This window comes from Felis catus, chromosome A3 (assembly GCF_018350175.1).
Source record: "Felis catus isolate Fca126 chromosome A3, F.catus_Fca126_mat1.0, whole genome shotgun sequence".
Taxonomy (NCBI): domain Eukaryota; kingdom Metazoa; phylum Chordata; class Mammalia; order Carnivora; family Felidae; genus Felis; species Felis catus.
The window spans coordinates 25,355,419-25,368,303 of NC_058370.1; the positions used below are offsets into that span (position 1 = coordinate 25,355,419).

A 12,885-nucleotide genomic window follows, 5' to 3' on the forward strand; every position below is an offset into this window, starting at 1 on the left:
TTGTTCTCAAACGTGAACCTGCATAAAAATCACCTGGAATTGAGGGGTGGGGTGGGTAGGGTAGTCCTTGTGAAAATGTAGATTCCTGGGCACTTAAGAGACTCTAAATTGGAAAGGCTGGGGTGGGCCCAAAGGTAACAAGTGCCCAGGTAATTCTGAAGCCTGGTGCCTAAGGACTACTCCTGGAGAGTCAGGGCCTCCTTGTTGTATGCTGGGTAGCTTCAGGCATCAGGCTGTTTCTTTCCTAACCTTTCTCAGCATCTGCTCTGGGCCGACCAGTGTTGGGAGGAGGCCCTAATGGAGCTCCCTGTCTTGGTAGGAGAGGCAGATGGAGAAATTGAGTGTGTGGTCAGTGCTGGAACAGAGGCAGCATTGGGCAATGGCGGCAGTGAATAACTAAGACTCTGGAGGGCTCTCTGGAGGAAGTCATGTTTATTCTGGGCCTCAGGATTTGATCCTTGTTTGTGTATTACTTTTTTTTTTTTTTTTCCCCTGTGGGTCATCCCCACCAGATGGCAGGCAAGTTCATAGAAACGATCAAGTCTCAGATCTCTGCCCTCAGAGCTGGCACAAGGCCTGGCACAGAGAAGAGGACAATATTGGTTAAATCAGCTGACCTGAGCAAAGAGAAATGGCTGATGGAGAGGTCACAGGGCCTCAGGATTAAATGCATTTTCATGCTCAGCACCCTCACTTCCTCCCTTTGTGAGATCTAACATGGAGTTAATGGTGGAAATTCCTCATCATGTTGTAAACATTTGTTACCTCTGTTCCTCTCCTCCTCTTTTCACTAGACTGAGCTGTTCAAAGTCTGAACTAGGAATGAGGCACAAAGCAGACTCTCAAAACGTTTGTTGAATACAGGAGTGAATGAATGAGTTCAAGGAGAAGCTGTGCATTGGCTATTGAAGATTCCAGCTAAAAGGGGGCTTATAGGAAAGCCCCAAGCTGTGTTGAGCCAGATGTCCCTCCCCATTTTCTAGCAGCCCCCTTCTGCTCAAGCTGACAAGGACAAGGCAGGTGCAGGATTTGAAAGTAAATATATAGGTGGGGCAAGTTGAGGATGGGAGCAGCAGCTGGGACTTTGGAGATGGGCTTGAGAAGCTAGAAACGCGGAACAGCAGTACCTAGTAATCTAGACTGAGCTCGTTGGGGCTACAGGTGGAGGAATCTGGGGGTCACGTGAGGTCTGCGTATGGTGAGAAGTGCAGAACGGACCCTCTGTCCTAAAGGTCTCCACATACAGGGATCATCAGCAGGATGCGATGAGTCGGGGCGGGAACCTGGCCACCACGCCTGGGGTAGGGACAGTCCCCGCTGGGGGCGGGGAGTGCGAAACCTCCTGGCACCGCCCCGACAAAGCCTGCGCGCGCCAGGTTCCGCGATTGGCCGCGCCTCCTCGCGCCGACGCCCCGTCCCGCCCACCGCCGCCGGTCCGGTGCGCTGCAGCCAACGGGTGCTGTCGCCGTCGCCCACGTCACAGTCCAGACAGCCAATGATGGGAGCGCTCCGCGGCTCGTGGCTCTTTCGCGGCAAAAAGGATTTGGCGCGTAAAAGTGGCCGGGACTTTGCAGGCAGCGGCGGCCGGGGGCGGAGCGGGATCGAGCCCTCGCCGCGGCCTGCAGCCATGGGCCCGCGCCGCCGCCGCCGCCTGCCACCCGGGCCGCGCGGGCCGTGAGCGCCATGGCCGTGGCCGGGGCCCCCGCAGGCGGCCCATGCGCGCCGGCGCTGGAGGCCCTGCTCGGGGCCGGCGCGCTGCGGCTGCTCGACTCCTCGCAGATCGTCATCATCTCCACGGCGCAGGACGCCAGCGCCCCGCCGGCCCCCGCCGGTCCCGCCGCGCCCGCTGCCGGCCCCCGCGACCCCGACCTGCTGCTCTTCGCCACGCCGCAGGCGCCCCGGCCCACACCCAGCGCGCCGCGCCCTGCACTCGGCCGCCCGCCGGTACGGACAACACAAGGGACACTGGGCCGAGTGCGCGTCTGGACCCCCGTGCTGACCCGGGCGGGGCGCGGTTTTTGGCCAGGAGGCAACGGGGGCGGGGGAGGGGGGTGGGCCGAGGCTCCCGGGCTGGGCGGGGCCGAGCCTGGGTTGGGCCTCCGGGCCCCGCCCCGGGGTGCGGGGTGACCTCGGGCCAGTCCCCGTTTGCTTCTGTGCTCTGGCCTCGGCTTCCCAGAGCCGCTCGAGGGTCAGACTCAGTGATAATAATGGCCCACGTGTATTCAGCTGGCGCTGCCTGTATGCCAGGTCTCTGGCAGACTTGGAGCCAGCTAAAACTCACAACCATGCTGTGAGCTCAGTGTTGTCACTGTGCCCATCTTGAATTGAGGCCCAGAGAGGGGAAGTGACTTGCCCCCGGTCCTACGGCTGCAAGTGGCGGGTCAGGGATTTGAACTGAGGCCTGCTGGCTTCAGACCAGAACTCGTGGCGGGGTAGTGGCCACGGCGCCTTGGGGAGATGAAGGGGGGGTGTCCTGGAGCCAAACTTTTGAAGAGTCATTGAGGAGACCCTCCTTCCTGCCTAGATGCTCCACTGCCAGGTGCAGGCCTGGGCCTCTGGGGACAGGCCTCCTGGCTGGGAGGCCTTCTCTGCAGGGGCGGGGTGGTTGGGCCAGCTGCTGATCCCCTCCCTCTGCCTGTCCTTCCATCTGCCACCCTCCACCCTCACAGGCCCTGGTTGCCATGGAACCTCATTAATGAGACAGGCAGACCCCTAGGCCCCCAGGGAAGTACTGGGTGGGCTGGGCCTCAGGGAGCTGGAGAGGAAGCCCCCAGTGCCAGGAGAGAGGAAACATCCCAGGGAGATGTTTTGATAAAGTGCTGCTGGAGCAGCAAGAGGCTCAAGACTGGGGGGGCGCAGAAGAGGTGGCTGAATTGGAAGAAGGGAGTAGAGGCCCAGAGCTTGGACCCGTGGGCTTCAGGACAGGGTGTGGAGACCAGTTTGACTGGCAGAGCCTGTGGGTGAAGGTGGGGCTTGGGAGGCAAGCAGGGGCCAGGCCAGCCTGGCAGGATGGGGTCTCAGCAGGGGGCTTGGAACAAGTGGGAGGGGTGAGGCAGAGCCCAGGGCAAGGAGGTGGAAGCTGTCCAACTGCTTATGGGGGCCTGGGTGGCAGCTGGTCCCTGAGGCATCCCAGCAAGTCTCCCCTAACTCCCTTGGCCTCACGCCCAGTTCTGCCTTCCTTCCGGAATCACCAAGATGCTAATAATAATAACAATAGGAGCCACCATTGTTTTGAGACTGTTTTGTGTGTCAGGCTCTGTGCCAAGCACTTCACCCAATTAATTCTCAACAACCATCCCCTTTTACAGATAGAGAAGCTGAGACCCAGAGATGGTAGGTCATTCAGCTTAGTGAAATGGTGGGGCCAGTCCAAACTTCCTGAGCGGTTAACCAATTAACCACCGAGATGCCTTGCCTCCTGGAGATGCTAATAGAGGGCGAAGGAAGTTCACAGACCCTTCTAATGGGTGAAAGAAAGGAGGAGGATTCTACCAGGGGTGGGTCACCTATATCCCAGTGGCCTGTCTCTGCCGGTGCCAGCTTGGGTCCTGGACATGAAAACCGCATTTAGCTGACTGATAAGTACTTAGCAGGCCTGGGGCTGTAGAAGCTGAGCTCCACGCTCAGAGGGACTGCCAGAGACTGGGCTGAGGAAATGTCCTCCACCCCACCCCCAGTGGTGTCAGAGGCAGCCTCTGTGAGCCTGAGCATTCCATTCATTCAGCTGTTGTTGAGTTAGTGAACACCCAAGAGGTACTGGACACAAGCAACTAAAAACCTCTGCCCTCAACAGGACTTAAGTGATAGTAGCCACTTCCTGTCAGTGGATGGTAGGGGCGAGGGCTGGCACCATCCTGGAGCTAAAGCCCAGAAACATGGGCCCAGCTTTTGCCCTCCAATACCTCCCAACTCCTGTACCTCTGGGTAGCCACTGGCCATATGAGCTGTGGCCTCCACTGACCTTCTGCACTGGCATTTGTTTGGGACAGTCTTTGAAACAAGCTACAGGTTCAGCTTCTGCATCAGTGAGCATTCATCGAGCATCTCTAGTGTACAAGTCTCTATGCAATTCAGCCATTCCTCCAGGCCCTTCCTGTCCACCTCTATCCTGTCATGGCTATTAAAAAACAAATTAAATATAATGCACATTTACTGGGGTGCCTGGGAGGCTCAGTTGGTTGAGCCTCCAACTCGAAATTAATTTCTATTTAGGTCCTGATCTCTGGGGTGAGATTGAGCCCCATGTCAGGCTCTGCACTCAGCTTGGAGCCTGCTTGGGATTTGCTCCCTCTGATCCTCCCCCATGCGTTACTCCACGCGTGTGCGTGCTCACTTTCTCAAAATAAACATTTAAAGAAAATACACATTTACTACAGAAAAAGAGTTAGACTAAAAAGTTGAAGGGGGCAGAATGCCAGCCCCATCCATTTTTCCTTCTGTTTTCTTTTCCTAAGCCTCTTTTTTTTTTTTTTTAAGGTGGTTGTGACAGCTTTCTTTTTCTTAAATTTCAAAAATTGTAGTTTTTCCTTTATTTCTGTGTTCAAACAGTGGATCATCCACACCTTACAGATATGGTAACAGTCCCCCATGATTGTCCCCCACCCACACACCATACAGAGCTGGCTCCTAGAATGGATTCTAAAAAATATTTTAGATATTTAGAAACTGGAGAAAAATGTTTCGTGAGCTTTTTAGTCCAAAAAGGGATCATACAAATGCATTGCCCTCTAACGTTTTTCTTGTCATTATGTCTTCGAGAGGATTCTGTGTCACCCTGCCTCAGTCCTGGACAGCTGTGTGGTATTCTAGGGGCTGAAGGAGCCACACTTTTTGTGCCTCCCCTTCCACCAATGGGTATTTGAGCTGTACGGATTTTCTTTTTTTTTTTTTTTTTTTTTTTTTGCCAGTGTTCTGTGTTTCTTCACCTCTGCCTTCCCAGGCCCCTGTGCTCAGATCTCTAGAGAGCAGTGGTAGAAATTGACATTTGCTTGAGGCCTTGGTTTAGGGTGTGGCATTGACCTGTCTTCAGGGGGGGGCAGGGGCCTGCAGAACAGGGAGAAGAGGAGGGTAGGGGTGCCGTTGGCAGGAGCATGCTAGGTTCAGGCGCCAGGGGCAAGGCTGGAGAGGAGGTACATTCTGGTTGGCTTTTCGGGGCTAGGTTCTGGACTAGGCTCTAGGGAGGCAGGACTCATGGTAGATAGGAACGTGGGCTCAGTGCCAGCCTGTTAGGACTCATCCTGGTCCTGCCTCTCACTGTCTGTGCAACCTTTCCGAGGTACAGTTTCCTCGGGCAGTGGAAGTCATCATGGCCTCTGCTTGCAAGGTCCAGGCAGAAGCTTTGATGACCGAATGCAGGCAAAGTAATGATTTAGCAGTACCCATTACACAAGAGGCACTCAGCACGTGGAGTGCTTCTGTCCCTGGGACACCTGAGGGAACCTGTGAATGTGCAGTCAGAGGGAGGGTCTGTGTGGAGGTTCATATAATAAACAGTAGTTGATGCCAGGCACTGCATCCAGTGATTATTTAGGCCCAGTGCCTGCCTCCGAGGGGGCCCTGCCCTCCAGGTGAGACGAACACATCTGCAGAAATTTGTATTGAGAGATAATGTGGGGAAAGATCAGGTATGAGGCACTTCAGTGGGCGAAGGGACCCGGTCTATTGCAGGATCAGAAAGTGATGGGGAAGGTGCCTGCCCCCGGAGGTGGAAGGAATTGGTGTGAAGAGTAGGAGGGAGGGAGGTGAGGGCACTCCCGGGAAGGAACCAGTATGGGCTAAGGCTTAGAGACGTGTCTCAGCAGAAGTGCAGGTGGAGAAGTGGCAGAGGTGGACACTAGGGTAGAGAGGGACAGATGGAGGTGGGGAGATGGCTGAGTGGTCCACATGGGAGGAGATAGTGGCTGTGGTGATGGGCTTTCTTGGCAACTGCATGTGATGAGGGCATGGCTGCCGAAGGTTCTAGCTGGGGTTATGTGTGAAGGAGGGGTATGGCTGGTTTGGGTCAGGCTGCACTTGAGAGGCCTGTGAGACTCCATCCTCCAGTGTGGGTGACTAACCCGTGGGGTGTTCTGGGTGGAGATCCTGGCTCAGCCGCTTCTGGGCGGTATGACATTGGGCCTCTCTGAGCTTCAGTTACGTTATCTGTAAAATGGGGCCATTATTGTGCTGCTAGTCCCACAAGACGGACTGAACATGCAGAGCATGTGTGAGCATCAGCTGCTGCCATGTTCAAACAAAAACCAGAGAGAGGAAGCAACTCGCCCAAGGGACCTATATCCTAATGGCATAAAACAACAAACAACTAATACGATACCGTATGTGAGCTATACTAGAATTGAAATTAAAAGCTTAATTAAAAAAAAAAAACAAGCATTTATTATCACACAGTTCTGGTGGGGTAGGAATTCAGAGGAGACTTAGCTCAGTGCCTCTGCCTCAGGATCTCTTCTGAGGTTGCAGCCCAAATGTCCGGCCAGGTTGCAATCATCAGAAGGCATGACGAGGGTTGGAGGACCTGTTCCCAGGCTCACCGGTGGTGCTACTGCAGGAAGCCTCAGTTCCTTGTCCCCCTGGGTCTGTGTGACATGGCAGCAGCGGTTCCCAGAGTGAATGGTCTAATTCAGAGAACAAAGAGGAAGCTCCAGTGCATCTCGGACCCCGTCTGAGAAGTGACTGGTCACCACTTCCATCACGCTGCTCATTAGAAGCAAGATACCAGATCAGAACTATATTCAAGGGGAGGAGAATTAGGCCCTGTCTTTCGAAAGGAAGAGTACCAAGAAATATGCAGACAGGGGCGCCCGGGTGGCTCAGTCGGTTAAGCAATTTGACTTTTGCTCAGGTCATGATCTCACTGTGCGTGGGATTGAGCCCCACTTTGGGCTCCGCTCTGACAGCGTGGAGCCTGTTTGGAATTCTCCGTCTCTGCCCCTCCCCTACTTGTGCATGTGTGTGTGCATGCGTGCTCCCTTGTGTGTGCGCGCGCTCTCTCAAAATAAATTAAAAAAAAAAAAAGAAATTTGCAGACATATTTTTAAACCACCACAGGCCCCCAGGGAGGTAGTGGTGGAGCTAGAACTTGAACTCGGGTCTTCTGCCCTCCACTTGAGTGATCTGTCCTGTGTGGTAGGATTGTGTCCCCTGGGATCCCTCACACACTTAGATGTCCTGGTAGAGAAAATGGGGCAGGGGTGGCCCAGGAGCACCAAGCCCTAAATTAGGTCTATTCTGGCCTCACTTCTGGTTATTGGGCATCATCCCATTGTTTCTACCACAGGTAAAACGGAGGTTGGACCTGGAAACTGACCATCAGTACCTGGCCGAGAGCAGCGGGCCAGCCCGGGGCAGAGGCCGCCACCCAGGAAAAGGTACCCACAGAACTTGGGCTGGGGCAGGCCCCCTGACCCGGCCCAAGTTGGGGGTATGGACAGACAAATATGCTTGCAAAGTGAGCTCTGGCTGTCAGGCCTGGACCTGAGCCAGGCCTCTGGAGGCCCCGAGGGGCAGCTGGAGTGGCCGCCCGGCATGGCTTTCCAAACCCTGGGGGGTGGGGAGTTCCCCAGCCAGAAAAGGAATGCCATGTGGTTGGCAGGCGGCAGCCCCAGGGCCTCCCCGTCAGCTTTGCCAAGGGGAAGGAGCCGTCTATCCCTCCCACCCCTATCCCTCTGCCCTGCATTGCCAGGAAGGCTGGCCTGCCTGGGGTGGGGGGGTGCTGAGGGAGCCACCTCGCCTGGACCCCCAGGTGTGAAATCCCCAGGGGAGAAGTCACGCTATGAGACATCGCTGAATCTGACCACCAAACGCTTCCTGGAGCTGCTGAGCCGCTCAGCTGATGGTGTTGTTGATCTGAACTGGGCGGCTGAGGTGCTGAAGGTGCAGAAACGGCGCATCTATGACATCACCAATGTCCTCGAGGGCATCCAGCTCATTGCCAAGAAGTCCAAGAATCACATCCAGTGGCTGTAGGTACCAGCCAAACAGGAGGGCAGGCAGAGACTGAGGCACAGGGCTGGACCAGCCTGGAGGAGCTGAGAGCAATACCCACCGTGGCTGCCCGCATCCTTGTCATATAGCTGGGGAAACTGGGGCTTAGGGAGTAGAGGAAGGTACACAGATCTCACATATGCAGCTTAATGCACCTTCATGTATTTCTTTGCCTGGGAGCCACCATCCAGATCAGGATAAAGAACACACCCAGCACCACAGAAAGTTCCCTGTGCTGCTTCCCAGTTGTTGCCCACCCCTCACACCGTTAGGTGATCACTCTTCTGCCCTCTGTTGCCATCAATGGGATTGTCTAACACATCTGCTTTGTTCTTGTTAATTCTTGTTTTATTTTTCTCCTCTCCTCTCCCCCCCCGGCCATCCTACTCCTCTCTCATTGACACATCTGCCTTTTCAGTTTTTAGCAGATGATTCCATTCTGCATCATTTTTTTTCTTTTTACTTGACCACATGTCTTCGAAGTGCTTCCACGCCTGTACATCCGATGCATTCTCATCCTTTTATACAACTTTATAGTATTCCACAGCATGCCTGCACCATCATTTACTTATCCTGCTCCCTGTGAGGGATATGTTGGTGTTTACAGACATTCAGGCCCAACTTTAGACCCCTGCCAGTCTGACTTAGAGCCCAGTTCAGCTCTCTGCTGCTTCCCAGTGAGAAGCCAGACCCAGAGAGGGACAAGGGCTCACTTAGATCTCACAGAACAGGCAGCAACAGACTGGGTGCTGAGGGTCCGGGCTCCTGGGCCAGGAGCTACAAGCCCTCTCTTTGCCTCCTGCAGAGGCAGCCATGCAGCAGTGGGGATCGGTGGGCGGCTTGAAGGACTGACCCAGGACCTCCGGCAACTGCAGGAGAGTGAGCGGCAGCTGGACCACCTCATCCATATCTGTACCGCCCAGCTGCGGCTGCTTTCTGAGGACTCTGACAGCCAGCGATATCCTTGGATCTTTGGGATGGCCCCCATGGAGGACAGGACTGGCGGGTGGGCGTCCCATCCAAGTGGGACTGTGAGGTTACCCTGGGCCCTGGATTCAGGAGAGGGCTCTGGCTTTGGATGCAAGTTCTGGGCTCAGCATTTACTTGTTGTTATGCTGGACAAGTTACTTAACCTCTCTGAGCCTCAGCTTCATCTGTAAAAGGGGAAAGTAATCAATTCTGAAATTGCACAGATTAAAACAAGAAAACTTAGTACAAGCAATAGTAAACATTTATTTGGTAGTGATTCAGTACATGGCCATAGCTTCATAGCTAGAGATCTAAGTTCTTGTTTGTCTTTCATCTAGAAAAATAGTAACTTATTTTTAAGATTTTATTTTTAAGTAGTCTCTGCATCCAACATGGGGCTTGAACTCACAACCCCGAGACTAAGAGTTGCACACTCCACTGACTGAGCCAGCCAGGCGCCCCTAGAAACTTTATTTTCAAATAAGGGGTTTTGTTTTGTTTTGTTTTGTTTTGTTTTGTTTTGTTTGTAAATACCCAAATTATGTTTAAAAGTTTTGTAGACAGCCACCAATTGACACCAAGATCATGGGTCAGAATAAATTCTCAGCACCAGGCCTGGAGTTGTCTTACGTAACTTACATGAAATTATTGCAGGCAACCATCATTACTTTGGGATTAGCATCATTACTTTGGGATTAGATGGGTAGAATGGTCTCACTGTACAGATGTGGAAATTGGGGCTCAAGGTGTGAGATAGGCCCAAGCACCAACTATGTGCCAGGCCCTGGGGTGGGGGATGGAGAGGACAAGAGAGACTAGGTAGGTGTGGGCTCTTATGAATCCTCTGGGTGGGTGGCCCCAGAGGTCATAGATCACGTGGTCCTTGACTCCACCAACCCTGGCCTACGTGACCTGCCAGGACCTTCGTAGCATCGCAGACCCTGCAGAGCAGATGGTTATGGTGATTAAGGCTCCTCCAGAGACCCAGCTCCAAGCCATAGACTCCTCAGAGGTGAGACTCGGGACTCCAGACCTGACCAGGACAGGCTGGGGTGGGCTGGTGGTCAGCTGAGCCTCAATATACCCTGCCTGCTGCCTCCACCCAGACCTTTCAGATCTCCCTTAAGAGCAAACAAGGCCCCATTGACGTTTTCCTGTGCCCTGAGGAGAGTGCAGGCGGGATCAGCCCTGGGAAGACCTCATCCCAGGGGACAGCTTCTGGGGAGGAGGACAGGGCAGTTGACCCTGCCACCACAGTGCCACCACCATCATCTCCCTCCTCATCCCCTGCTGCGGATCCCAGCCAGTCCCTGCTCAGCCTGGAGCAAGGTGGGTGAAGGGTGGGTGGCTGGGTGGGGTGGGTCTGGGCTCCTCTCCCAGCTGGGTGGGCAGGCGTGACAGCCCCCTCTGCCCTCCCCGCGGGCCGTCCCCGGCCTGTGATGCTCCCCCATCTCCCCAGAACCTCTGCTTTCCCGGATGGGTGGCCTGCGGGCCCCTGTGGACGAGGACCGCCTGTCCCCGCTGGTGGCGGCCGACTCGCTCCTGGAGCATGTGCGGGAGGACTTCTCCGGCCTCCTCCCTGAGGAGTTCATCAGCCTGTCCCCTCCCCACGAGGCCCTCGACTACCACTTTGGCCTTGAGGAGGGTGAGGGCATCAAAGACCTCTTCGACTGTGACTTTGGGGACCTTACCCCCTTGGATTTCTGACGGGGCTTCGGGGGACCAGGGCCTCCTGAGATCCCACCCTGTCTCTGCAGCCCTGGAGCCCCCTGCCCCTGGCCGTCCCCCCAGCCCGATTGGATATGTTTAATTTATACCCTATCTCCCCTATCTCCGGAAGCTTCTAGCTCTGGAGTCTGGCTATGGCCAGGAGGCTGAGCAAGCCAGGAAGGGAAGGATTCTGTTTGTGGTGTGTATGTGCATGCACCCAGCACCCAACATGTGTGTACATGGGGTGAGTGGTGTGTGAGCATGTGTGTGTGCATGTACCGGGGAATGAAGGTGAACACATCTGTGCGTGCACTGAAAACACGCCCCAGTGTGTCCACGTGTGTGTGCATGAGTCCATGTGTGCGCGTGGTGGGGGCTCTAACTGCACTTTTGGTCTCCTTGCTCCAGGGGCCCCACGAGGCCCAGGGTGGCCACCTGCCCCCAGAATCCTGCGTGCTGACCAGGCCAGGTGGAGAGGCCTTGGCCTGCTTGTTTGCAGGACAGCGAGAGCACTTCTGTCGTCTTAAAAGGTTTTTCTGATCGAAGCTTTAATGGAGCGTTATTTATTTATCAAGGCCTCTTTGGCAAGCCTGGGGCACCAGCTAAGGGTAGGAAGGATGTGGGACTGATGCCCCAACTCCCTATACGCCTGAGCGAGGGCGGGGGTCCCTAAGCTGTAATTTGCCCCACTCCGAAGGAGCTGAGGCCTGAGCGGTTTATTTATTGGGATATTGAGGGAGGGAGACTGACTGACTGACAGCCATGGGTGGATTGAGGGGGTGGTCCCTTCCCAGGGGGTCACTGCAGGACCCCATCTGCCCCCCAGGATGGATGTGAGATGGGAGAGGTGAGTGGGGGACCTTCACTGACAGGGTGGGCAGGAGGGGTGGGTGAAGGGCTGCTCCTAGCCCAGACCACAGGGGCCCCTCCTGTGGCATTTGAAGTGCCCCCTCTACCCCACTTCTTGCTCTGCCCCACCCTCCAATCTGCACTTTGATTTGCCTTCCTAACTGCTCTGTTCCCTCTTGCTTTGGTTTTAATAAATATTTTGATGGTGTTTGGGCTGGGTTTTGGGACTGTGTTCTGGGAGCAAATCTGAGAGAGGGAGAGGTAAAGGTTGCTGGGAAAACACCCCTTGTCTACTTCCCCACGCCCTGCCCCTGCTTGGTTTCATTTCATTTGAGCCTCCCAGCCACAAGAAAGGTAGACTTCATCACCATTTTTATCCTAACTTAAAAACTGATCCAGTGAAGTGGTAAGTGAACTCCCCTCCCTTTCCCAGTCCCAGAGAGGCCACTCTGATTGCTGTGTTCCTTCCAGATGTTTCTGGGTATTTATAAATATGGAACAAATAATTACAACAGGCTGATTATGTGTCAGGTTCTTTCAGGTTCTGGGGACACATTCCCTGCCCTCATGGGACTCTTGGGATCTGTTGGAAGAGACTTACACAAGTGGGAAAATCAGAGGGTTTCCTGGAAGGAGTGATGCTTGAGCTGAGAGCTGTAGGATAGTTACCTGAGGAGGAAAATAAGAACCCACTTAGCAGACAGGGCATTGAGGTCAAAGGCCCCAGGGCAGGAGAGAGAGGGGCACAGAGGACCTCCGAGAAACCAGTGTGGAGTTCTGACGTGAGGGCTAGAGTGGAGAGAAGTTCAGTGTTGGGGTTTGTTCAGGGGACAAGGACTCACTCGTGAGCCTGAGATAGCAGTGACATACCCTGTTTTATATTTTAAAAGCTCCTTTTGGCTGCTATGTGTTGGATGAACTGAAGAGGGGCCAGAATGGCAGAGGGGAGGGTAAAAAGGACCGAGTTGAGTTTGAAAGGGGAGGGGAGGGTGACTGGGAGGCAATCCACACGGATCTGTTTAACCCTTAGGTGAGCTTTCTCTGAGCCAGGTCCTATTTTAAGCCCTTTACAGTCAGTGTGTCCCCACAACAATCCTATATTGTTATCTACTATTACCCCCATTTTGCAGAAAAGGATACAGACGCTCAGCTGAAGTCCCTTGCAGGTCTTACCCACAAGGTGTCAGTCTGTTCTGCAGTTTGCTTTGTCGACCCTACAGTGGTGTGGGACCTGCCCTCGGTGCCCCCGCCCCGTGCAGCCCTCTGTTCTGTTGCTGGCTGTGTAGTACTCCCAAGCAGACCGTCACTTGTCATTTACACAGCCGGTCCCGGCTGACAGTGACCCCTCGGGTCGTTCCTTACTCCACAGTTGCC

At 54.6% G+C, this 12,885-nt stretch overlaps 1 protein-coding gene across 4 annotated transcripts; it reads left to right on the top strand.

The window, feature by feature from the left end:
• The first annotated feature begins 1,683 nt into the window (after positions 1-1,683).
• On the top strand, positions 1,684-11,719 carry E2F1 (E2F transcription factor 1). Of its 4 annotated transcripts, none has more exons than XM_045053727.1 (8): positions 1,684-1,944; positions 7,277-7,367; positions 7,742-7,961; positions 8,789-8,941; positions 9,850-9,964; positions 10,059-10,281; positions 10,412-10,597; positions 11,071-11,719. In XM_045053727.1, exons 1-8 carry the CDS (start codon positions 1,684-1,686, stop codon positions 11,187-11,189), a joined length of 1,368 nt encoding a protein of 455 aa, XP_044909662.1. In that variant the 3' UTR covers positions 11,190-11,719. The 4 variants fall into 4 exon arrangements, with proteins under 4 accessions (XP_044909662.1, XP_044909663.1, XP_023107088.1 ...); XM_045053728.1 differs by having other exon boundaries at positions 7,757-7,961; XM_023251320.2 differs by having other exon boundaries at positions 10,412-11,719.
• Positions 11,720-12,885: the final 1,166 nt, after the last annotated feature.

Coding starts and splice junctions, on each gene's coding strand:
- E2F1 (XM_045053727.1), top strand. CDS start 1,684: ATGGCCGTGGCCGGGGCCCCCGCAGGCGGCCCATGCGCGCCGGCGCTG. Junction 7,962..8,788: donor AAGAATCACATCCAGTGGCT/GTAGGTACCAGC, acceptor TGCCTCCTGCAG/AGGCAGCCATGCAGCAGTGG. Junction 10,598..11,070: donor CCACTTTGGCCTTGAGGAGG/GTGAGGGCATCA, acceptor TCCTTGCTCCAG/GGGCCCCACGAGGCCCAGGG.